The sequence below is a fragment of the Chelonia mydas genome, chromosome 7 (assembly GCF_015237465.2).
Source record: "Chelonia mydas isolate rCheMyd1 chromosome 7, rCheMyd1.pri.v2, whole genome shotgun sequence".
NCBI lineage: Eukaryota > Metazoa > Chordata > Testudines > Cheloniidae > Chelonia > Chelonia mydas.
In genome coordinates, this window is record NC_057853.1 from 30,527,995 (window position 1) to 30,552,977 (window position 24,983).

Consider the following 24,983-nt stretch of genomic DNA (forward strand, 5'->3'; position numbering starts at 1 on the left):
GCCCCCTTGCAACCTGAACAAATCCAGCAGACAAGCGGGGCTCCATTCACCAGCATCCCCTTTAATAAAACACAGACGGGCAAGTGTAACAACGGAAAACAAAGAGAGAGAGCAGCGTGCGAGATTACCATTTACAACCACAGAGACTGCCGGTAGGGAGACAGGGGGGCCACGGGACACCTGTGGGGAGGGAGCAGAGGCAGCTGGCCGGCACCTATTTATACAGGATGTCGTAGTGTCCCGGTCTGTACAGTAGATACACCTTGGGCTCCGAGCCCTCTGGAAAGACGTGGGGGTTAGTGCCTCCACCCTCGCCCCGGTCCATGTACTCCACCAGGATAGACACATTCAGGGCCTGAGCCAGGGCGATGATGTGGATGTGGTCGCTCTCTTTGCACATGGGTTCCACCTCCTGGAAGGAATCAAGTGGGACACGGAGGGTTAGGGAGCCTGCCCTGCCCAACCTGGGGACTTGTCTACGGATGCTACCGACATCCCACCTCGGGTGGGGCTTGACAGGCCTCCCCTCCTCCAGCAACCGACCTCTGGTTCCTACGCAGATCACAAGTTTGTTGGGTCACAGAGCTCTCCCCGCCTCCTCCTACCTATTGATATGCCAGTTGGCCAGGGCCCCTCGTCCCATTCTGCCCCACAGGGGATCCCCCCAGGGGAATTACCTAGAGATCTGAGATCACAAGTCAGCTGATCTCAGTGACCTCTCTCAATGGACAAGGGACCCTGTTCTGGTCCCTCCAGGGAACGAGCTGTGAATCCTACTCAGATCACACATTTATTGGATCTCAACCCCTCTCCCAAGGGCAGGGTAGGCTAGTCCTGTCCTGTACCGTCCCTTCCCATCCTGTCCCCTGCCCCAGGAACCAACTGTGGATGCTACTGAGATCATGAGTCAGCTGGGTTTCGGCACCCCCAACCAATCCTCCTCAGATCACAAGTCGACTGGGTCTCGGCCTTGCTACCCAGAGATCTCCTCGACACAGAGAGAAGTTGGGCTGTAGTTCCCACTCCAAGATGGTTTGGGAGAGACAGGGGCACCCCAGTGCAAAATCATGCCATGGATCTTCCACCCCCAAATTCCTCATGCCCAGTGTGGTGTAAGCACAGGATTTAGAGATGGCGGGGAGAGCAAACTCTATGGTTAGATCCTGCTGCCCTTACCTGCTGGCAGAATTCCTTGATGCTGCGGCCTCCCTCGATGAAGTGCTCGAAGAACTTGCTCTCGCGCTGTAGGTAGCCGGAGGTCAGCAGTCTCAGGTACACCACCAGATAGTCAGAGGTGCTCTGATCGTTGAAGGAGGACAGGAGTTCGGAGACCGTGATCTGCTTTTCCACTTGCTCTATCAGGTCCATGAACTGGAGGGGCACGTGAGGGAGGGTGTTAGAGGCAGACCCCTTGCTCCACCGCCCAACCCATGGCTCTCTAAGAGTTAGAATAAACGGGCCGGACTCTGGTCTGTTACAGTGGCACGCATGCGCGGTTGAGCTGGTGTCCTCAGCTTGGGGAGACCGAGGCCCTAATTGGAGGGAGGGAAGTGCTTTACATGAAGCTGCCCGGGCAGCCTGCAGGAAATCCCAGAATCAAACTGAGGTCTCACAGGTCTATATCTGCTCCAACCATCCCATCCGATGGCATCTGCTCCCAACCCATGGGGGGAATGTCACTCACCGTGTTATGGAAATCCTCAATCGTGAACTCTGTGAAGCCCTGGGACACCAGGTCCTCTTTGCTTTTGGCAGAGATCTCCTTGAACCTGAATGAGATGAGATGAGATGGGGTCAGTATGGGCAGGGGGAAAGGAGGAGGTCACAGAGTTTTTGGCCAGAAGGGACCACCCTATCATCTAGTCAGACCCCCTCTGTATCACAGGCCACCAACCCCACCTGGCACCCGCATGCTAAATCCAAGCACCAGAATTTTAGCCCAGGGAGAGAACAGGAGAGATTGAGGAGGTGAAACATGTCATTTAATTTCAGAAAAGGGAACCCACAAAAATGAGGAGGTTAGTTAAACAGAAATTAAAGGGGACAGGGCCAAAAGTGAAATCCCTGCAACCTGCATGGAAACTTTTTAAAGACACCATAATAGAGGCTCAACTTACATGTACACCCCAAATTAAAAAACATAGTACGAGAACCAAAGAAGTGCCACCAGAGCTAAACAACAACATAAAAGAAGCAGTGAGAGGCAAAAAGGCATCCTTTAAAAAGTGGAAGTTAAATCCTACTGAGGAGAATAGAAAGGAGCATAAAATCTGGCAAATGAAGTCTAAAAATATCATTAGGAAGGCCAAAAAAGAACTTGAAGAACAGCTAGCCAAAGACTCAACAAGTACTAGCCAAAAATAAAAAGCAAGTACATCAGAAGCAGGAAGCCAACCAATGGGGCCACTGGACGATCGAGAGGCTAAAGGAGTATTCAAGGACAACACGGCCACGGCGGAGAAAGTAAATGAATTCTTGGCATTGGTCTTCAGGGCTGAGGATGTGAGGGAGATTCCCAAATCTGAGCCATTCTTTTTAGATGACAAAACTGAGGAACTGTCCCAGATTGAGGTCTCATTAGAGGAGGTTTTGGAACGAACAAAGAGAAACTAAACTGTAATATGTCACCAGGACCAGATGGCATTCACCCAAGAGTTCTGAAGGAACTCAAATGTGAAACTGTAGAACTATCTGTTGTATGTAACCTATCAGCTTGTATAGTAGACGACTGGAGGATAATGTGAGGCCAATTTTTTAAGAAGCCTCCAGTGGTGATCTCGGCAATTACAGGCCGGTAAGCCTGACTTCAGGCAAACTGGTTGAAACTATAGTACAGAACAGAATTGTTAGACACACAGATGAACATGATTTGTTGGGGAAGAGTCAACATGGTTTTTGTAAAGGGAGATCATGATTCACTAATCTACTAGAATTCTTTGAGGGGGGTCAAGAAGCCTGTGGACAAGGGGGATCCAGTGAATATAGGGTACTTGGATTTGAGGAAAGCTTTTGACAAGGTCCTTCACCAAAGACTCCTAAACAAAGTAAGCTGTCATGGGATAAGACGGAAGGGATAACCAGTAACAGGTTAAAAGATAGGAAACAAAGGGTAGGAATAAATGGTCAGTTTTCAGAATGGAGAGAGGTAAACAGTGGTGTCCCCCGGGGTCCGTAGTGGGACCAGTCCTATTCAACGTATTCATAAATGATCTGGAAAAAGGGGTAAACAATGAGGTGGCAAAATCTGCAGATGATACAAAACTATTCAAGATAGCTAAGTCCAAAGCAGACTGCGAAGAGTTACTGGGTAACTGGGCAACAAAATGGCAGATGAAATTCAATGTTGATAAATGTAAAGTAATGCAAATTGAAAAACATAATCCCAACTCTACATATAAAATGAGGGGTCTAAATTAGATGTTACCACTCAAGAAAGAGCTCTTGGAATCATTCTGGAGAGTTCTCTCAAAACATCTGCTCAATGTCATCGGTGATCCCTTGAGGTCGAGGAAGATCTCTTTCACAGGTTTTATTTTCCATGGGTCCTTTGGTGACTGACGAGTCCGATCCTTGAGCCACAGGTTCGCTGGCAGACGTTGCAGGTGGTGTTGGAAGACGGTTGGGCCACAATTGCTGCATGACAGTTGTCTTTCCTTTCTTTCTTTTCTGGCATTTTTCTGCGACCAGGGCAAGGCGATTTTCCTCAAAAGTGGATGTTCCCTCTCTGACAAGTCTTCACCAGTTATCCCTATCCTGGGCTGCTCTCCCCCAGTGTGTGGTGTCAATGTCACATCTCTTGATGTTTATCTTGAGGGTGTCTTTAAAGCAGGGGTTCTCAAAATCGGGGTCAGGGCCCCTCAGGGGGTCGCAAGGTTACCACCTGGGGAATTGCGAGCGGTTAGCCTCCACCCCAAACCCCGCTTTGCCTCTAGCATTTATAATGGTGTTAAATATATTTTAAAGTGTTTTTAATTTATAAAGGGGGTCGCACTCAGCGGCTTGCTACGTGAAAGGGGTCATCAGTACAAAAGTCTGAGAACCACTGCTTTAAAGTGTTTCTTTTGGCCTCCCTGTTTCCTGTCTCCTTTGGTGAGTTGGACGTACCCCAGCAGTTGTTTTGGTAAGTGTACATGAGGCTTCGGCACACAGTGCCTGCTCCACTCAGCTGGTGCTGGATAATCAGGGCCTCAACACTGAAGACACTGTTGGCCTCTGTGAAGACACTGACATTAGTGCGATGATCCTCATCTTCTGAAGCAAGTGCTGGCGTTCCAGGTGTTTTCTGTAGGTCACCCAAGTCTCGTAGAGGAGAGCTGGGATTACCACTGCTTTACAAACGAGTATAAGTCTAGTATGTGTTCTAATGTTGTGATTGTTGAACACCCGGCGAGACAGTCTGCCAAAGGCAAGGCTGGCACAGTGAATTCTGTGCTGAATGTCAACGTCTATGTCTGCCCTCTCTGAGAGATGGCTGCCAAGACAGGTAAAGCATTCTACATTTTCCAGTTCTTCTTTGACAATGAAGATCTTCCTTGTTGATGATTGACTGCGGACTGGCTGGTGGAGAACTTTTGTTTTGCCAATGTTCAGAGTTAGCCCCAGGCTTTTGTAAGCGTCAGAGAAGCAATTAAGGGCTGTTTGCAGATCCTCCTTTGAGTGTGCAACTACAGTACAATCATCGGCATACTGGAGTTCAGTTATTGTTCCCGATATTAGTTTAGTTCTGGCACAGAGACAAGAAAGGCTGAAGAGTTGCAGTCAGTCTGATACTGGATGCCAATGCCCTGTTGTAGATGGTCTTGGGTTAGTATTTTCATAGCTGCTAAGAAAATGGAGAAAAGGGAGGGTGCTGGTACACAGCCTTGTTTTACGCCGGTTTGGATGACAAAGGGCTCAAAGACAGAGCCACTGCACAGGATGGAGGCAGTCATCTGGTCGCAGACGAGTCTTACAATGGTGATAAATTTGCTTGGGCAGCCAAACTTTCTTGTCTCTGTGCCAAACTTTGACATGATTTTCCAGAGCCTCACAGTTGACAGAGTCGAAGGCTTTGGTCAGATTGATAAAGGCCATATACAACTCCTGGTGGTATTCTTGACATTTTTCCTGGATTTGCGTGGCTGTGAAAATCTTGTGAGTGATACCCCATGGTGGTCTGAAGCCACACTGGGACTCTGGAAGTACTTCCTCTGCAAGAGGGAGCAGACGATTCAGTAAGATTCTAGCAAGAAGCTTCCCAGCAATGGAGATATTGGTGAAGATGAAAGGCCAATAGCCGCCAAACATCGAGAGCGTGGAGCGCATGTTCTCGAGGAGAGGCGTGTGGTTTGGGGTAGAAGGTCAGGAGGTGCACACACCAGTTGACATGGAATGGTGAGGCCACCTTGGGGAGAAATTTGGAATGGAGGCACAGGGAGATCTTGTCCTTGTGGAAGACAGTGAAAGACATCATGGCCACCAGTTCGCTAATGCGCTATGCAGAGGTAACAGCTACCAAAAAGATCACCTTCATGGAAAGATGGGTGTGGGAGCAGGTGGTGAGTGGTTCAAAGGGCGGCTTGCTGAGGGTGAAAAGCAAGAGGTGAAGGTCCCAGGAAGGAGTAGGCTTCTGGACAGCGGGGAAGGCGTTGAGAAGGCTGCGAAGGAAGTAGGAGGTAGTCTGGTGGGTGAAGATGTAAAACCCATCCAAAGACGGAAGGATGGCACTAAGCGTGGCCAGGTGGATGCGGACGGAGGAGTGGGCGAGGCCTGACTGACCGAGAGAAAGGAGGTAATCCAGGACGACGGGAATGGAGATGGTGTGCAGGCGGTGTTGCGCCTAGCCAGTAAAACGGTGCCATTTGGTTCGGTAACATGCTCGAGTGGACGGGCATCGGCTATGGATAAAGATGTCATGGACAAGAAACGAGCATGCATTGTGTATGCGCGAGGCCATCCAGATAGCAGGCCGGAAGATGGAGAGGGCCTGGGTTGGGATGTCGCAGTTGGCTATTCGCTGGCGTAAGGAGATCCGGGAGACGGATCAGAGGATGAGTGGAGAGATGTAGGAGATCCGTGTCCCAGTACAGGTGAAGCCAGGTGGAGGCAATGAGGAGAAGAGTTGCGTGGACGTGCCACACCTCGCGCAGGACTTGGGGGAGCAGGGGAATGGGCAGGAACGCATAGCAGAGGTGAGTGATCCAGGACAGGAGGAGGGCATCGCCCCCGGTAGCCTGCGTGAAGACCTTCGTGAACATGTGAGGGGCGGTAGCAATACTGAAGGGGAGGACCCAGAACTGATAGTGGGAATGGCCCACCGTGATTTGGAAGAACTTGCAACAAGCGGGGTGGATATCAGTATGGAAGTAGACATCCTTCATATTGAGAGCTGCAAACCAGGCTCCACAGGGAAGGGAGGAGAGAACGAGGGGAAGGGTGACCATCCAGAAATGGAATCTGCAGATAAATTTGTTCAAGAGCTGGAAGTCCAGAATACGGTGACGGCTACCCCCTTTCTTTGGCATGAGAAAATAAGGAGAGTAGAAGCCCCAGCCCCGATAGGGATGCAGGACAAGTTCTATGGTGCCCTTCCGCAGGAGGGCATCTGCTCCCTCTCTGAGAAGGTGGCAATACAAGGAAGTGCCCAGGTGCTGCTGGGGTGGACAGCAGGGCAAGAAGGAAAGGAATTCCATAAGGTAGCCCTGGTGGACGATGTCCAGCACCCAGCAGTCGGTGATAATCTGGCCCCAGTTGTGAGCAAAGGAGATGAGGCAACCCGGCAGGGGGAGGGGGAGGGGGGGTAGAGGAAGGTTTGTAGGTCTCGAGGAAGGAGTCAGAAGGGTTGCTTGGGAGGACATTGCGGAAAGGCAGATGTGGAAGAAGTAGCTGCAGCAGCAGAGCATGGTCATTGTGAACAGGGCGATGATGGGACGAGTCAGGCAGGAGCTGCGGGTAAGGCTGGTATGTGGAATGGGGACGGGTCAGAAGTTGTTGGCAGTGAGCTCAGGATGGGGTATAAAGGCCCAGCGACCAGAGAGTGGTGTGAGAGTCTTTGAGAGAAAGCAAAGACTCCTCCATCTTGTCACTGAACAATTTATTGTTTCTCAAATGGAGGGTCCTCCAGGGTGGTCTGAACCTCCTTTGGGAAGCCACTGGACTGGAGCCAGGAGTCGCAGCGGGGAACGACCCCGGATGCCAGGGAGCAGGATGTGGCATCAGCGGCATCAGCCACGGCCTGGAGAGCTACTTTAGCCACCAGCCTGTCCTCATCCACAAGGTGTTGGAAATCCTGCTGTTTTTCTGGGGGTAGGAAGGCCTGAAAGTCCACCAGCTTAGAGTACAAAAGGAATTGTGCTTGGCCAGACTGGTCTGGTAACTGGCAATACGGAATTCGAGGCCAGCAGAAGAGTAGACCTTGCGGCCCAGCAGGTCCAACTTTTTGGCGGCCTGGTCAGGTGGCATGGAACGGAAATGCTGTTGGTGGGCGTGCTCGGTCACAGCTTGTACCACCAGCGAATTGGGGTGGGGGTGGGTGAAGAGAAAGTCCATGTCCTTCACAAGCACAAAGTAGCGGCGCTCTGCCCATTTCGGGGTAGGAGCACAAGAGGCCAGGGTGCGCCAAGTGGCTTGGGCTGGCTGCATGTGGGCTATGTGAATAGGGAGGGCAGTGCGGGAGGGTCCAGGGGGTTGCAGGATGTCCAAGAATTGGTTTTGTGGATCCTGGACATCTTCGACAGGCAGGTTGAGGGGTGCAGACATGCACTGAAGCAAGTCCTGGTACTGCACATGATCAGAGCATCGTCAGGGAACAAAGAGGTGCCCATATTGACTGGAGGGGGCGATGGCGCTGCTGGAGTGGAAACGATCCGAGGCTCCTTGTACACAGAGGGAGGAGCGGTGAGCACTGGAGAAGGGCAGTGATGCAGACAGGGCAGCACGCCTGGGTCGCGGTAGGAGTTCCATGCAGTCCAGTACGGTGACGCATAGGGGTCACCAGGCATTGGCAGTGCCCATGGGTAGCAGAACCACGGATCAGCTGGCAGAGCAGACAGCTGATGGTACAGTTGGTGCCGGTGTTCTGGGCTGTAAGACCGGGCAGGCGAGAAGGCAGGGTTCGGTTCTGAGGACCACTCAGAGTCCACAGACGGGTCCAGTAAGGGTGGGGCTGTCAGAGCCAGCAGTGCCAGCAGTATAGGGGGGTGAAGGCCGGGCGATCCGAGAGTTCGTGCGAAGGGTCCGGTGGAGAAAGGCAGAGTGGAACAGCAGGCTGGTGCAGGAGTAGCTCATCCACGGCAGACAGAAAGTGCCTGAAGGACCGGGGCGTGGAGGTGAGCCAGCATACAGCAGCGTGAGTTCAGCCGTCGGTGTAAGAGGGGACAGACAGCCCAATGTGCGCGGGTCCGGGCACGCAAGTTTGGATGGTCCTGGTGGGGTAGAAGGAGCCAGAGATGACGGTGGCAGATCAGTCACCGGGGCTGGAGGAGGCGCTGCTGGGGCATGGTGCTTGGACTTATGCTCCGTGCGAGACTTCCTCAGAGCAGGAGCGTCCAGATTGGTGTGTGACTTCTCACCCGACTTGGCACAGCTCAGGGAGGCAACGCTGCGCTTGGAGACGGTCCCCGTCGGGGAGCTGCCTTTATGCCCATGAGCGTGCTTCTAGTGCGCACAGTGGGCTTTAGCCAAATGGGACAGTGCCACCAGTGCCAGGTAGGAAGGGCCCCAGGACATCCTGGCTGCCAGATCCGATTGCACATGGGGGCACACAGCCTCCTCCATAAAGAATTTGCGGAAGCGAAGTTTTCTGGTTTCCCAGGTACGAGGTGGGAACGAGCGACAGATGGAGCAGCGGGTGGCGATATGAGTCTCACCAAGACAGCAGAGACAGTGTTGGTTCTCATCTCTCATGGAGAAGGAGTGCGGGCAGAAAGCACAGTATTTAAAACCAGCTTGCCGGGGCATACTCCCGGGCCAGGGAGAAGCCCCCAGAGGTGAGAAAGTCCAGTGGAAACCTAAGTGACTAACAGCTAACTAATAAACGGACAACTAAGTACTAAGAACTACAGAAAAACTATATACAATTAACAGAGAGCAGTTCTCTTAGCGAGCTATGAACACTGGGGGACGGGTTCCGACTCTAGCCGTGCGGCAGTAAGAGAGAACTGGAGCGGCGTCGACCCGCACAGCCCCTTAAAGCCTCAGATGCGCCACGCAGTCAACACACTACACACGTGCAGGTCAACGGACCCTACTATGAACCGTTCCGGCTCCAGCACATGCACACGCACGTCTGAAATCCACGTAGGGACCATCACTCAAAGAAGAACTGGGAATTGAACCCAGGAGTGCTGATCCAGTGCCATAAATAAGATCTGAATAATCAGCATTTGTTTCAAACCCAAAAGGGGTGGAGGATCCTTACGGTCTAAGGAGTGTCCTCGATTTGAGGAAGATGCCATGCAGCCGGAGCTCTGACTTGGCAGGAGTCACACGCTGGGGCCTTTCCAATCACCCAGCCTGCCCTCCGGGATAGAAGCAGCGATCCACGCGTGCCAGGCTAATAATCCCCCCTAGCTCTTATATGGCGCTTTTCACTGTCGTATCATCATCCCCATTTTACAGATGGGGACACTGAGGCCCAGAGAGGGAAGGGACTTGCCCAGGGTCACCCTGGAAACCAGCAGCAGAGCTGGGAATAAACCCCAGGTCTCCCTAGTCTTAGCCCAGCACTCTCCCCTTGCTAGGCCGCACGGTCTCCCACTGCCCTCCCACCACACCGACCCCCTTGTTGTGGGGGAGGGTGGACTCCGGTCTCCAACAGGGCCCCACCCTACCGTTGCAACTCCTTGCTGTCCTCCAGTAGGGCCTCCAGGTGCGAGAAGCCAAACGCCCGGTAGAAGCAGTTGCCGTCGGGCCGCGTCTTCCGGATGTATGAGTATTTTTTGAGCAGGTCCTGGGGTGGGGGGAGGAGGCAAAATTAGTCTCTCCTAGGGAAAGGGACTGGGAGGTTAGTGGCCGACAGTGCCACATAAATACTAAGCATTATTACACCTCCTGCTCCTGCCAAAGCCTGGCGGGGAAGGCTCAGAATTCAGGGGATGGGGAGCAGACAATTTAGAGAGGGGAGTCTGAGGGACAATGCTAAGGAGGGGCGACTGGGGGACTGCATGGCCAGGGAAGGCCAGGATTTTCAAGGGGTGGTGGTGGTGAACCTAGAGAAGACAAGCTGAGGAGCAGCAGGGGGGGAGGGGAGGGAGAGGCCAAGATTGAGGGGCTGGGACGGAGAGCTCGAGGGGAGGCTGGGGGACTATGGAGGGAGAGAGGTCTGGGATTTAGGTGTCAGGGTGAGGCAGGCTGGGGCCTGCAATTAGGAGATGGGGGAGCCAGGAGGAGCACGGGACCGAGGGAGATCAGACAGGGAGACTAAGGAGGAAAGGGCCTGGAATCGAGAGGCTTGGATTGGGGGGGAAGGTCCTAGAGCAGGGAGGGTCTGGCTGGTCCCTACCTTGATCTTTTGTTGATAGATGTGATCATCCTCCGCGTACTCCTTGTACAGAACTGACAGCTCCAGTCTGTCCGACACCAGGGGGTTCTGGACGGCGATCTGGAAGGACAACGGGAGGCGCTGTGACACTAGCAGGGGGGAAGCAGTGGCCATGGCTCCCAAACCTCGCTATGGAGGCACCTCGAGCTGACAGACACCCAGGGCCTGCAGCAGGAGACCAGGAGCTGGCTGCAGTGCCTCCTGGGAGCTGTAGTCTGGCTACCTCATCCCCCCATCCCCCTCCATAGGCCAGGGGACCCCACTGAACTATATCTACCAATGCTCTGCCTTCACCCTCTTGCCAAGCCACTGCCATGCCTCTTGGGAACTGTAGTCCAGGTGGCTCATGCACCTAATTCTCCACTATAACTAGGGCCCTACCAAATTCACAGTCCATTAATTTCATGATTTCAGCTATTTAAATCTGAAATTTTACGGTGTTGTAAATGTAAGGGTTCACACCCAAAAAGGAGTTGTACGTGTAGGGGGTGGGGGTGGGGGGGGTTTGCAAGGTTATTATGGGGGCAGGGGGTTGCAGTACTGCTACCCTTACTTCTGCACTGCTGCTGCCGGCAGCGCTGCCTTCAGAGCTGGGCGACAAGAGAGCGGCAGCTGCTGGGCAGGAGCCCAGCTCTGAAGGCAGAGCTGCCGCCAGCAGCAGCGCAGAAGTAAGGATGGCCTGGTATGGTATTGCCACCCTTACTTCTGCGCTGCGGCCTGCAGAGCTGGGTGCCTGGCCAACAGATGCTGCTCTCCGGCCACTCAACTCTGAAGGCAGTGCAGAAGTAAGGTTGGCAATACTACGCTGCCCCCCAAAATAACCTTGTGACCCCCCCCGCCACTCCCTTTTGGGTCAGGACCTCCAATTTGAGAAACACTGGTCTCCCCACTGAAATCTGTATAGTATAGGGTAAAAGCACACAAAAGACCAGATTTCATGGGAGGAGAGACCAGATTTCACGGTCTGCGACGCATTTTTCATGGCTGTGAATTTGGTAGGGCCCTAACTGTCACCCAAACTTCCTGGTTGACATAGACCTCCCACAAGGGCCCACAGTCCCCCATCTAAGCAAGAGAATGCGACAGCCATGGTGCATCACGGGGAACGTAGTCCAGCTGGAAAGCCCAGCCATAGAGGAGAATGGGAGCACAAGGCACCTGAACTCCAACTCCCATGAGGCACTGCAGCAGCATTTCAGAATCAAAACATTTCAGGTTTTGGACATTCAGGTTGGGATTTTTTGACAGAAAAATCCCCCCCCACCCCCACATTTTTCCCAGGGAAGAGGGAGTTACTCACCTGTCGCTGGAGGTTCTCGGAGATGTGTGGTCCCTATCTGTATTCCACTGAGGGTTACGCATGCGCCATGCGTCCGGAGCCAGAGATTTTGGAAGTAGTTGTGTCTGTTGGTCCGCGTGTGCCCCTTTGCCTCGCACCTCATGGTTTCACCCGAGACGATAAAGGGTGGGGCGGACCAACCGCCTCTCCAGTTCCTTCTGCACCGCAAATCAAACAGGTCCGCAGCAGAGGGGGAAGCAGGATGGGAAGTGGAATACAGATAGGGACCTGTGACAAGGTGCTGGGCAGGAACTCCTGAGCCAGCCCTCTGTCACACCAGCTCCAATTAAGGGAGGTAAACTGGAACTGGCTAGAGAAACCTGCATCTGATTGGCGAATGGGAAACAGCTGCCAGCCTAATTAGCCTGGGGCTAAATACAGGCCCAGAGGAAGGAAGCAAGCGGGGAGCCAGAGAGTGGAAGGACAGCGGTAGCCCTTCTCTCCTGGGTGCAGAAGCGGAAAAGTCCGTAAGGCTGGAAACCCAAGCTGTATGTGGTGGGAAGGCAGTGGGAGCACATGCTATAAATAAACTGCACCGTGATTGCTGAGCTCCGGGGTCTCTGAGTGGTTTGTGAATGCAGCAGACAGGAGCAGGGGGCCCTGCTACACCCTACTACAGGACCACACCTCTCGAAGAACCCTCAGTTACAGGTAAGTAACCTCCCCTTCTTCGAGTGATGGTCCCTATTGTATTCCACGGAGGGTGATTAACAAGCAGTACCTAATTCAGAAGAGGGTGCAAGGGAGGGGGGGAACGGCTGAACAGAGGACAGCCATGAAGAACAAGGCATCCGTCACAGAATCTTGTACTGCATAATGTGCAGCAAAGGTATGTCGTCCCCAATGCCACATGGCCTCCCTGAATATGTCTGAAAGCAGTACATCATGAAGGGCAGCCACAGTCGATGCTGGAGCTCTTGCAGAATGGGCTCTCACCCCGAAGAGTGGGAGGCAGTCCCGATAACAGAAAGTAATGTACCCTGAAATCCACTGTGTGGAGATCGCCTGCCCCTTAAGTCTTTCAGCTATTGCAACAGTCTGGGGACTTCCGGAATGGTCTCGTCCTCGGCAGGTAGAAGGCTGGGGCCTCGCGGACATCGAGTGAGCACAGGCACTGTTCCTCCGCTGAGGCGTATGGCTTCGGAAAGAAAGCAGGTAAGCGTATGGGTTGGTTGAGATGAAAGTAGGATACAACCTTTGGCAGAAACTTGGGGTGCAGACGCAGGGAAACTTTGTCCTTATGGAACATGGTGAAAGGGGGTCTGCCATCATAGCCCCAGTGCACCTATCCTTCTCGCAGAAGGAATAGCTACCAGGAAGATGACCTTCATGGAAAGGAGGGACAGGGAGCAGGAAGCCAGTGGTTCGAAGGGTGACTTCATTAATGTTGAGCGAACAAGGCTGAGGTCCCATTGGGGAGCGATAAGTTGAATGGGTGGGAAGATTCTGAGGAGGCCCTTCCAAAACCTGGCAGTCAATGGATGTGTACATATGGACTGCCCTTCCACAGTAGGGTGGAAGCCACTGACAACTGCTATGTGGATCTTAATGGAATTGAGTAGGCAAAGCGCTTCCACTTGGCCTGATAGGAACGCCCTGTCGACTCCTTCCTTCTGCTCAAAGGGATGTCTTGTACTGCTGACAAACATTCCCATTCTAGCAAAGATGCCTACCCAAAAACTAAGCTCTGAGGTGAAACATCTTCAGAACAGGATGCCTGATCCTGCCGCCGTTCTGGGAATGCAGTTCTGGGAAAGCTGGGAGGAGAAACGGAGGACGAGCTGACATGTGGAGGAGCTGTGGAAACCAGAGCTGGCGTGGCCAGAACGGGGCCATCTGAATAACCATTGCCTTCTCCCGCCTGATAACGTGGAGGACTCATGGCAGGAGTGTTAGAAGGGGAAATGCGCAAGTTATCTGGTCTGACCAGCAGAGGACAAGGGCATCACTCTGGGAATGGGCGACAAGCCTCCCCCCATCCCCTGGAGCAGTACGTGGTGCACTTGCTGTTGGCATGGAAGACAAAGAGATCCATGGTCAGAATCCCACATTGGCTGAAAATCATAGAATCGTAGGACTGGAAGGGACCTCGAGAGGTCATCTAGTCCAATCCCCTGCACTCAAGGCAGGACTAAGTATTATCTAGACCAGTGCTTCTCATGCTATCTGATGTGGAGGACCGGCAATTTTTTTTTCCAATGTGCGCACAGACTGGCAGCCGATGGCTCGCGGACTGGCACCAGTCCGCGGACCACCACTTTGAGTAGCACTGATCTAGACCATCCCTGACAGGTGGTTGTCTAACCTGCTCTTAAAAATCTCCAATGACGGAGATTCCACAACTTCCCTAGGCAATTTATTCCAGTGCTTAACCATCCTGACAGTTAGGAAGTTTTTCCTAATGTCCAACCTTATCTGCCCTTGCTGCAATTAAAGCCCATTGCTTCTTGTCCAAACCTCAAAGATTAAGGAGAACAATTTTTCTCCCTCCTCCTTGTAACAACCTTTTATGTACTTGAAAATATTTATGTCCCCTCTCAGTCTTCTCTTCTCCAGACTAAACCAACCCAATTTTTTCAATCTTCCCTCATAGGTCATGTTTTCTAGACCTTTAATAATTTTTGTCGCTCTTCTCTGGACTCTCTCCAATTTGTCCACATATTTCCTGAAATGTGGTGCCCAGAACTGGACACAATACTCCAGCTGAGGCCATATCAGTGCAGAGTAGAGAGGAAGAATTACTTCTCAAGTCTTGTTTACAACACTCCTGCTAATACATCCCAGAATGATATTTGCTTTTTTTGCAACATGTTACACTGCTGACTCCTGTTTAATTTGTGAACCACTACAGCTCCCAGATCCCTTTCTGCAGTACTTCTTCGTAGGCAGCCATTTCCCATTTTGTAGGTGTGCAACTGATTGTTCCTTCTAAAGGGAGTACTTTGCATTTGTCCTTACTGAATTACATTCTATTTACTTCAGCTCATTTCTCCAGTTTGTCCAGATCATTTTGAATTTTAATCCTATTCTCTAAAGCACTTGCAACCCCTCCCAGCTTGGTATCGTCCGCAAACTTTATAAATGTACTCTCTATGCCGTTATCTAAATCACTGATGAAGATATTGAACAGAACTGGACCCAGAACTGATCCCTGTGGAACCCTACTCGATATGCCCTTCCAGTCAGAACATTGTTAACCACGGTGTCGTGAAGCTCCCATTTGTGATCGGCCATAAATGTCCTGCTGAGAGAGTCTGCAATCATGTTCTGAGCCCCTGGAAGATAGGCTGCCAACAATAGGATCTTGTGGGCAATGTACCAATCCCATAAACAAACCGCTTCTGCAGAGAGTGTAGTCAACCTCATGCTTGTTGATGTAATAAATAATGGTGATGTTGTTGGATATGATGAGAACACGATGGAAGCAAATGGATGGAAGAAATGCGCGACACACTCACCGTAACACCCGAAGCGCCATGATGTTGATGTGTATTCTGGATTCCTAAGGGGTCTGGGTCCCTTGCATCATGTGCTCCTACACGTGGGCACCCCATCCGGAGAGTGATGCGTCCATGATGATCGTCATGTCCAACGAAGATGAGAGGAATGGCATCCCAGCGCAGACCTGTCTCAGGTACGTCCACCACTGGAACAAGGAGAGCACCTCGGGAGGCACTAATACCACGGACTTTCTGCTGTATTCTGTCGGCGACTAGATTTTTTGGAGCCACAGCTGAAGTCAGCTAAGTCGGAGGTGAGCCAAGGCGGTTATGTATGTGCAGGCTGCCACGTGGCCAAGGAGGGGATAGGCAAGTCCTGACAGAACAGAAGGACCATTGACTACTTGGGTGATTAGTTCCTGTAGGTTCTGGAACCTGTCCCACGGTAAGTAGGCTTGTGCTGAGACTGAGTCGATGAAGGCCCCTATGAAATGCAGGGATTGCCTGGGAACCAAAGTTGGTTTTTCGACATTTACGCTTACCCCCCCCCGGGAAGAAAGTAGTCCGAGTGTGACGAAGTGGGACTGTTCTTAATGTTTCCTCTGAATACTGTAGGTGTGCCTCAGTTTCTCCTATGCATTTCTTAAGTCTCTAGGTGGTGGGATAAGGGGGTGTAATTGTTGCAGAGCAAAGGGCCAGTGTACATAAATGGCCGACACTCTGTCTCTTGGCAACTGATGGCCTGGGCCCTTCGCCCCTGCAAGGTAATAGCTAAAGGTTGGAGAACAAAGGAATCAGGTGACCTCCTGGCCCGGGAAAGGGACAAAGCCCAGAGGAGGAGGGGGTGGAGGGCGAGTCACTTGGGAGCTGGCTGGGGACGTGGAGTGAAGTGCAGACTGGCTCACTGCCCCCCAAAATGGACCTGGCTGAGGGGTCCTGTTCTCTGTACCTACAAGCTCTGTTTTAGACTGTGTTCCTGTCATCTAATAAATCTTCTGTTTTACTGGCTGGCTGAGAGTCACGTCTGACTGCGAAGCTGGGGTGCAGGACCCTCTGGCTTCCCCAGGACCCCGCCTGGGCGGACTCACTGTGGGAAGCGCATGGAGTGGCAGAGGATGCTGAATGCTCCGAGGTCAGACCCAGGAAGGTGGAAGCCGTGTGAGCTTTTTGCCCTGCAGACAGTCTGCTCACAGAGAGGAAACTTCACCAGAGTCCTGACTGGCTTCGTAGGGAGCAGTTCCACAGCATTGCCCGGGGACTCCGTGACACCGAGTAACATGGAGGTTGAGGTTCAACCCTCATCCCTGGATCGCGCTGCTAGCAGCCAGTTATCGAAACAGGGAAATATAAGGACCTCGTGACACCAGTGGTGGGCCACTATGACGGAGAAAATTTTGGTGAAGACCTGTGAAGCAGTGGTGAGTCCAAATGGTAGGACTCCGTACTGGAAGTGTTAAGGGCCTACTGTGAATATCGAGAATCTCCCCATCTATGCAAAAATAGGTGCCCTGCATAACGAGAGCCATAAACCACATGCCTCTTTCTACGGATGGTATGATGGCTGCTAAGGTGACCATACGGAACTTTGGCTTGCATATAAAGCAACTGAGACGTCGGAGGTTCAGGATTGGTCTCCACCTGCCCTTCTTCTTGGGTACTAGAAAATAAGTGGAATAGAACCCGGTACCCTGATAGTCCGGAGGAACATGCTCTATCACTCCCCTTTGCAGTAGGGAGATGACCTCTAGAGCGAGGATGCTGTAATGAGAGTGGTCCCTGAGGAGGGGCCAGGGCGGGGGTGAGGTAGTGTCATGAACTCAATCTTATAGCCATGTTGAATGACATCCAGGACGCACTTGTCCATTATTGTCGCACTGGTAAAAAATGTCCACCCAGCAGAAAAGGAAGGCAAGTGGCTGGACCTTATGGGTCACAAGGTCTTCTTGTCGGCTAGCCTCCAATTTCAGATCTTGAACTACCAGGCCTTATTGGCCAAATATGACTTTCTCAACTGAAAATAAAGTCCTCGAATTTACTGTAGTTGCCACCCAGAAGGTCCAGCCACTTGCCCGCCTTGTCCGCCAGGGGGGCGCATGAGTGCTGCTGCCTAGCCTGCTCAATTGCCACTTGGATCCTGAGGGAATTGGGTGGGGGTGAGAGAACAGAAGCTCAGACCCCTTAGCTGGCTCCCTTGAGGGTAGGAGCATCAGTGTCTGGGGTATGCCAAATGGTATGAGCCAGCTGAAGAATGGTATCATTGATTGGTAGAGCAACCCTGGTCTGTACCGAGGCCTGAATGTCGGTACCGAGGCCTGAAGGCTGTCCAGAAGCTGATGCTGATTGTCCTATACTTCCCTCCAGTGGTATATGAAGAATCTTGTAGGAGGTCCTGGAACTGGTGAAAATCATCTGAGGGTCAGGGGGAGCCAAGGTCACTGTTGTGTCTGGAGAAGACGACAGAAATCGTTCCTGTTCCAGCAATACCAGACTGAACGGCTCATCCTCCAAAACCAGTTCCAAACATCTGCTCAAGGATGCCCAAAGCAGGGATGGGGTGAATGCTCTCTTGCTGAATGGGAAGGCTCTGAAGGTGGATATTGAGGCCAGGGTCCCCAGTATGGCCAAAGGATGGATCCAGCAGATGCTGCTGAGGGCCCCATGGAGCGGGATATCAGTGGTTTCTCTGCTGGGGTAGAGGAGGGTACTGTCACTAAGTTGGTAGACCCTTAGGGTACTTGTAGCGGTGGTAGGAGATGGACGGCCCCTGCACTCCACCCAAATCCTCCAACAAGGAAAATTCAGATCCTGGTTCGAATGCCGGTAACGTCGGAACCGGTGGAACCATACAAGCTGTAGGGGAACGGGTGGAAGCACAACTCAACTGAGATACACCCTGGGTTGGAGATCGTACCTCCACAGGCTCAGACTGTAAAGGAAGGTGTGGAGACCTCATTTCTTCCAGAGCAAAGAGTTCATGAGGCCCGGGCACTGTCTCCAATCTCCCCAGTGTTAATGGCACGCGCTCCGCATCCGGAACTGGAGCTGGAGCAGAGAACTGTTTCGAAATTGATGGTTCTGTTGACTTAGAGGTGGCTGATTTGGAAGGTGTGCACAGCTCAGTAACTGGCGGATCCACCAGTCTGTGAGATTTCTTGTCATGCTTGTGAGCCTTCGAATGCACCACTTCTCCGTGGCTGGAACTCATGGAAGGCACACTGCCCTTCTTGGGGCTGGAGGAAGATTGACTGCCATGCTTATGCGCATGCTTTCTTGCCAACTAGGCTTTGGCATGGGGTCCATAGTACTGGTACTGGCAGAACCAGACTCAATCTCTGCAGTTGGAGGCGCACCCCTGGGTTTCTCAGGATGATGTACGGGGCCGGGGGGGTTCCCTGGCCTGGATCCGACTGTGGCCTCATGGCAACTTCCATTATGTGCTTCTTGAGGCAGAGAGCCCGGCCTTCTTGGGTATGGCCTGGGAAGGACAGGCAGATACTGCACCTGGATGAAACGTGGGCTTCTCCCAAGCATCAGACCAGCACTGGTGCTCATCACTGACCAAGAACAAACGTGGGCAGGAGACGCAGATCTTGAACCCTGGAGTCTTTGGCATAATCCAGTACCCGGATGTGGATGCTGGATTGGGTGCGAGAGACTGGTAACAGATTCCCCAAAGACTCTTATCTCCTAAAAATTACTACTAAATGCTAAACTACAGTAAAAAAAAAGAAAGAATAAAACTATGTACAATTCAAATCCTTTTTATTTTTAAGTGTGTCAGACACAAGAGGACACTAGTAGCTCTGACTTGGACCATGCGGTGGTGAGGAGGAACTGGAGACGCGGTCGGTCTGCCCTGCCCTTTGTCACCTTGGACGAAGCCATAAGGCGAGGCGAGGGCGCATGCGCAGACCTACAGACACGAATACTTTCAAGACCTCTGGGCGCACGGCACAAGCATAAACCCTCCCCAGACTACAGCAGGAACCATCACTCAAAGAAGCAGCTGCTGCTTTTTGCAGAAAAATCTGCTGTCAGAACCCTGATTCTTTCTGGAAGAGCATTTTGATGGAAAATTTTCAACCAGTCCTCATGAGCCCCTCACACCATTACACAGTGCCCCCATGTTGCCTAGCATCCTTGGACCAGGAGCCCCAACACCACCTCCTCTAGCCCACAGGGGACCGCCCCCCAGCCCGCCTCTTCCTCCCCCCTCTGCCCCTGGAGGCCCTAACACACACACCCCCAGCACCATCTATTCCCACGCCACACCAAGCCTAAGTCCACCTCAAGAGTCTCAACCACCCCCTACTGCCCTCCTCTAGATAGGATCCCAGGCCCCAGGAGTCCTGACATCCGTACCCATGCTCCCAGTTTGCTGTTGAGCCAAAGGATGGAGCTGGGGTGAAGGACGGCTGCGTCCTCATAGATTAGCGGTGGGAGCAGTTTGCCCTCAGCTGAGCAGCTGCAGGTTAGGGGGAACATGACTGAGGCTACATGCAGCCCCTGTGGGAGAGATTTGAGGGGTTAGCACAGGGAGGGCAGCGGCCAGGTACCAAAACCCCAACATCCCAGAGGCTGGAGATGGAAAGTGAAACTACCAGAAACTGTGAAGGGAGAGCAAGGACACAAAGGCCCCACTGAGATCCACTCGCTGACCCATCTCGGATCTGGCAGACTACTTCCCCCTGCACCCAAAGACCCTCTGAAGCCTCACCTCCTGCTGGATGCGATCCTGCTGAGCCATGATGGCTTCATCGTATGCCAAACAGTTAACTCCTGGAAGAGAAGAAGAGATGGAATTAGATGCTTATCCCACGCCAGCTGCACCCCGCCACTTCAGACCCCCGTGGGCTCTAGTCTCAAATGTCACCCCCACACCTTAGGGGGTCACCATCCTGCCATAAAGATGAGTTGCCCAAGGTTCAGTCTCAATTGACCTTTGCTCCCATCACCCTTCCCCCACGCTGCAATGCCAACACTGCCCAAGACAGAACTCCATCCACACAGCTGGAGGGGGAAGACTAGTCCTTCGGGTCAGGTCACTGGGCTGAGACTCAGGAGATGTGGGTTCAGTTTCTGGCTCCATCATAGCATTTGAGCGAGTTCTTTCATCTCTCTGGGCCTCCAGCTTCCCCCTCTGCAAAATGGGCTAATGAGCCTTCCTCTGCTATTTAGGCTGTGAGCATTTTGGGGACTCTCTCTCTCGCTAGATGTCTGTGCAGCAGCCAGCATGATGGTTCCCTGATCTCAGTCAGGGGAGGTGGGAGGGGTCCTGTCTAGCTCCCGGCCCAGTAGGCCCTCCTCCCTCAGTATTGGTCAGGGAAGCCGGCACAGTGCCCGGCTCAATGGAGTCCCCGATCTAGGTCAGAGATCAATTTGTGCATCGTATTGCCAAAATGAGCCATTTCCCTTCTAGGGTTAATTTTCAAGTTCGGACAGCGAATATTCTCCCGGGAGAAGGTAGAGCAAACGGAATAATCCCAACACAAGGAAGACAACGCTGACCCGGAAGCTGAGACACCAAACAGAGCTTGCTTTACAGATTCCTTCTGTAACACAGATACTCTTCTTATTCAGTAAGAAGTGTAGCTGTAACTAATCAATGCATCTTCTGTGTGCAGCTCCAGCCAGTGGCCTCGGCAGAGGTCAGAATTGGTCTTTTTAAGCTCAACTCATTACAGGCACAAGTAGCTCTTTAGCAGACACAAACTGAAGATGTTGTTTGTAAATACCATTAGGCGAATCCATGATGCTTTTGCTACAACACGCGTTGCAGATATTAAGGCGGCACCATCAGCTTCTAAATGGCCACGCTTCTGTCCACAAAAGTTTGGCACAACTAGCAGCTAAGATTTGAGGGTCTTGTTGATGCACAAAAGTTGTGTTGCTTTAACTAAAGGAATTGATTTTTAACCGTTCCAGGGATTAAGCACTGTCACAAACTCCCCAGCCAAGCGATGGATTCTCCATCTCAACACCGGTGGCCTTTCTGGAAGAGGCTTGAGTCAGCTATAAGCAAATGGGCTAAATACAGGGGAAAGTGGGTGAAATGCCCAGGCCTGTTCTATACAGCTCAGACTAGAGGATCTCATGGTCCCTTCGGGCCTTGCACTCTACGAATCACTAACTACACTGGTATAGCTAGAGCAGCACAACCGCTAGTGTGGATGCAGTTATACCCACTATACAGGTGCTTTACACTTTATTCCTGGACAGAGGACTGGAGGGACCTCTTGGATCACGGCCTCCAGGCCCTGCTAGCGCAGGCAGCCCCATCTGAAACTTATCCAGCTCCATCTTCAAGCTAGTTGGGGTGTTTGCTCCCCACTGCTCCTATGGGGAGGCTGTTCCAGAACCTTCCTCCGATGGGCGGAAACCTTCTTCCCATTGCCAGCCCCCATCAATTCCTGGCCAGTTAACCCCATCTGCTCTTGTATCAACACTGTCCTTTAGCTTCAGTAGTTCTTCTCCTTCCCAGGGGTTAACCCCCCGGTGCATTCATGGAGTACAAACAGATCCTCCCTCAGCCTTCGTTTGGTCAGGCTAAACAACGGAACTGTAAAAATCACAGAAATTGCAGGGGGATTTGAGAGCAAAGTTGGATTAGAGCCCCTGGGCCTCAAGCAAATGATCCCCTGTCCTAGCCTGAAAATCTATGAATAATAAACCACAACAGTGTGATAGCTGAAATTACATCAACTCATTGAGCCACATCCTTAGCTTGTGTAAATGGCCCTAGCTCAGCACAAGTCCCTAGAGCTATAGGTGGGGATCTGGCCCATTGAAACCACTCTCCCGTCCTCCCTCTACAATCTCCTCTATATCCAGTGACATGATGTCACCCCTCTTTTATGGGGAAACCAAGGAGTAATAATTTTGAGCAAGGCTTAGAACCCAGGAGTCCTACTGAGCTTCACCTCAAACAAATCTCCCAAAGACGACTAACTTTCGGGTGTAAACAGCCTCCTGTTTATCACTGCTACCCGTCCGCCATTCAGTGCTGTCTGGCTTAGTTCAAAGACAGAGACGAGCTTTGCCAGCTCTGCAGGAAGATGAGAAAGCAATCTGGGCCCGTTCCATTGCACACATCACTGGTAAACAGGAGTCCCCAAGTCTGACTCCCAGCCCAACGGCATGCATCCCTGCTAATGCAGTACAGATCCCCTCTCTTGCTCTGCAGAGGCCACATAACACAAGGTGGAAAGAACCACATGGGGTGCACACGTCCCCGTTTTCCTCAGCCTACTGATGAAGAACCGGGATACCCCACAACAAGAGTCTTCCCCAGAGCAGATCCAGACGGACCACAGCCCTATTTATCAACAGAACCATCTGGATCAGAGTCCAGAACTTTTCTTGCTGATGTGAACCGGAACTGACTCTACTGGGGACATCGCAACCAAAATAGCCTTTATTCTGCAACACAAACAGAATTTAAACTGTGTCTATTGGTAATACTCCAGGGGCAGGGACTGTTCTTAAAGGGAACAAAGCAGATTGGGAAGCTACTGGAGAAGGAGGGAGGGAGTCTGTTTTCTTCACTCCAAGCCACCCCAGATGCCCCTCATTATGCAGAGCCATCACTTTTTCTAACAGTCCCCCCTCCACCTTCAAGCAAACAATTAAGATATTATTTATTGCTTTCAGTTAGGGATGGCCCAAGCAAGATTTTAAGTGAAACCATCTGGGATGCTTGATGGGAGTGGGGGGATGTGGGGTGCTGGATTTTGAGGAGGGAGGGGGTAATCAGAGGATATTAGGAGCTGAGTTAAGGGAAGAACATGCTGATGGGAGCTTTAGGACTCCCTTGCAACAGGTGATTTGGTTTGGAGGTTCTTCCCCCTACATCAGGTTTCCTAATCCTCACCACATGGCAGTAAGAGACGTGTGACCAAGTGGAGGGAATGTCCTCAGGGGCCCAGAGTGGGATCCTGCCTCACAGGGAAGTCAGGGCTGAGGTGGGCACAGATCCTGCTGATGGGGTGTGGGGCAGGTTGATGTGGACTGCACACAGGTCAGAGTGTGGGGGCTAGGTCTCTAGGCCTCAGGGAACAGATGGTGGGAATCCTGTCCCCCATAGGGGTGGTGGTGGGGATGCAGATCATGTCTCTCAGAGAGGTGCTGCAGGGGTTGGGGTGCATACAGCCAGTGAATGAGCAGAGTAGGATGTATATTAAAGTGTAACGAGTGGGGTGGGGATTCTCATTGCCAGAGTTGGGGAGGAATGTGTCTCCAGGGCCCCTGCTGATGGAGGAGCGGGGTAGGGCAGGCTATAGCATGCACTGCAGCAAGACTGGGGAATCCTGTATCACATGGGCAATCACATCTCTAGGCCTGAGGGCACAGATGGGGCTGGATCCTGCTCCCAGGGATGCTGTGGGTACGGTGGGCTGATTGCTACCATTGCAGGAGCTGGGCAGAATGGGTTGGTGCATATTGGGAAGGGGGCACTAGGCCTCAGGACACTTTGTGCAGAGTCCTGTCTTTGGCGTGCAAGGGACTCCCTATATACTTGGAAGAGGAGGGAGTCGGAAGCAAGGGGGTGACCTTTTCCCTGGGGATTATGCGGGGGGGGCAAATAGGTATGGGGGGGAAGAGGAGTTTCCCATTCCTGCTGGTTGTGGATGGGGACACAGAGCAGCTTCCAGGAGACACGGAGAAGGAGGCAGATCCTGTGTGCATGGGGGGAGTGGTCTGAGATTTGGAATGAAGGGAGGCCTTTCCTGGAGAGGAAGGGGATCATGGCCCCAGGGGATGGGGGGAGGCAGATCCTGTGTGCATGTGAGGGTTGTGAGACTTAGGGAGCAGTTTCCTGTGGTGAGAACTGTGGGGTGCAGCTCCTAAGAGGAGGCAGGTGTGTGATTTGGAGCAGGACAATCCTCTCCAACAGGGGAAAAGCATGTGTGGGATTTGGGGAAGAAACCATTTCTCTGGGGTTTGGGGTGAGGGGAGGCAGGTCCTGGCCCTTGGGGGAAGGTTGGGGGGGAAAGTGATTCCTGTGGAAGAGGAGGGGAAGCGGGCAGATGAGCCAGTCTGGGGAAGGGACCTTTTCTCTGAAGACTGGGGGAGCCAGTTCTGAGAAGGAAGGAGTTTCCTATGGAGGATGCTAGCAAGGGAGGGAAGCAGAGCCAGGATCTGGGGGGCAGAAAAGGAGTTTCCTGTAGGGGGCTGGGCTCCGGGGGAGAGAAGCCTGCCCTGGATTCGGGACGAACCTTACCTCTGCGGTCGGGGGCCTGGGGCTGGGGAAGGAACCTTTGCCTGGGGAGGGGAACCCGGGCCTGGGGAAGAGGCAGAGCCGGCGCTCCTGTCTCTCTAAAGGGGTCCCCGCGCCACCCTGTCCCTCCCTCTGTTATAGGGGCAAGGACGCATTCGGGCGGGGCGCTCCGGGGGCCCTTGTCCCTCCCCGCGGGGGTGGCAGGGCCTTGCCTCGGGCTGCGGGTATTGCCGGGTCCAGGGGGGTCCATCTCTCTCCGGGGGCCCGCCCCTCCCCCCTCAGTACCTTATGGGGGCTCCCCGGCCGCCCCTCCCCCCATTACCATCCGTGTCCCCCCCCAGCGGCTCCGGCTTCTGCAGAGGCTCCTCCGCCGCCATCTTTGAGCTGCAGCCCGCACCTAGCAAGCGCTTCCGGGGCACATCGGGCCCCAACGCCGGAAGTGCTTCCTCCGGCCCTAGCAACCGCCCC

General features: G+C 52.7%; 1 protein-coding gene across 2 annotated transcripts; it reads right to left on the reverse strand.

Moving 5' to 3' along the window:
- Positions 1 to 41: 41 nt before the first annotated feature.
- On the reverse strand, positions 42 to 24,983 carry OTUB1 (OTU deubiquitinase, ubiquitin aldehyde binding 1). 2 transcript variants are annotated; one of them, XM_037904587.2, is made up of 7 exons: positions 24,838 to 24,983; positions 20,016 to 20,077; positions 10,481 to 10,579; positions 9,810 to 9,928; positions 1,685 to 1,769; positions 1,177 to 1,371; positions 42 to 412 (listed from the first exon to the last, which is right to left on the reverse strand). In XM_037904587.2, exons 1-7 carry the CDS (start codon positions 24,890 to 24,892, stop codon positions 215 to 217), a joined length of 813 nt encoding a protein of 270 aa, XP_037760515.1. In that variant the 5' UTR covers positions 24,893 to 24,983; the 3' UTR covers positions 42 to 214. The 2 variants fall into 2 exon arrangements, with proteins under 2 accessions (XP_037760515.1, XP_043407063.1); XM_043551128.1 differs by lacking the exon at positions 24,838 to 24,983 and adding an exon at positions 21,034 to 23,858.

What these genes read in the sequence shown, in the direction of transcription:
- OTUB1 (XM_037904587.2), bottom strand. Translation starts at nt 24,892, where the DNA reads ATGGCGGCGGAGGAGCCTCTGCAGAAGCCGGAGCCGCTGGGGGGGGAC. An exon ending in TCTATCAACAAAAGATCAAG is followed by an intron (nt 9,929 to 10,480) that starts GTAGGGACCAGC and finishes CCCCCACCCCAG; the next exon opens with GACCTGCTCAAAAAATACTC. An exon ending in TCAAGGAATTCTGCCAGCAG is followed by an intron (nt 413 to 1,176) that starts GTAAGGGCAGCA and finishes GATTCCTTCCAG; the next exon opens with GAGGTGGAACCCATGTGCAA.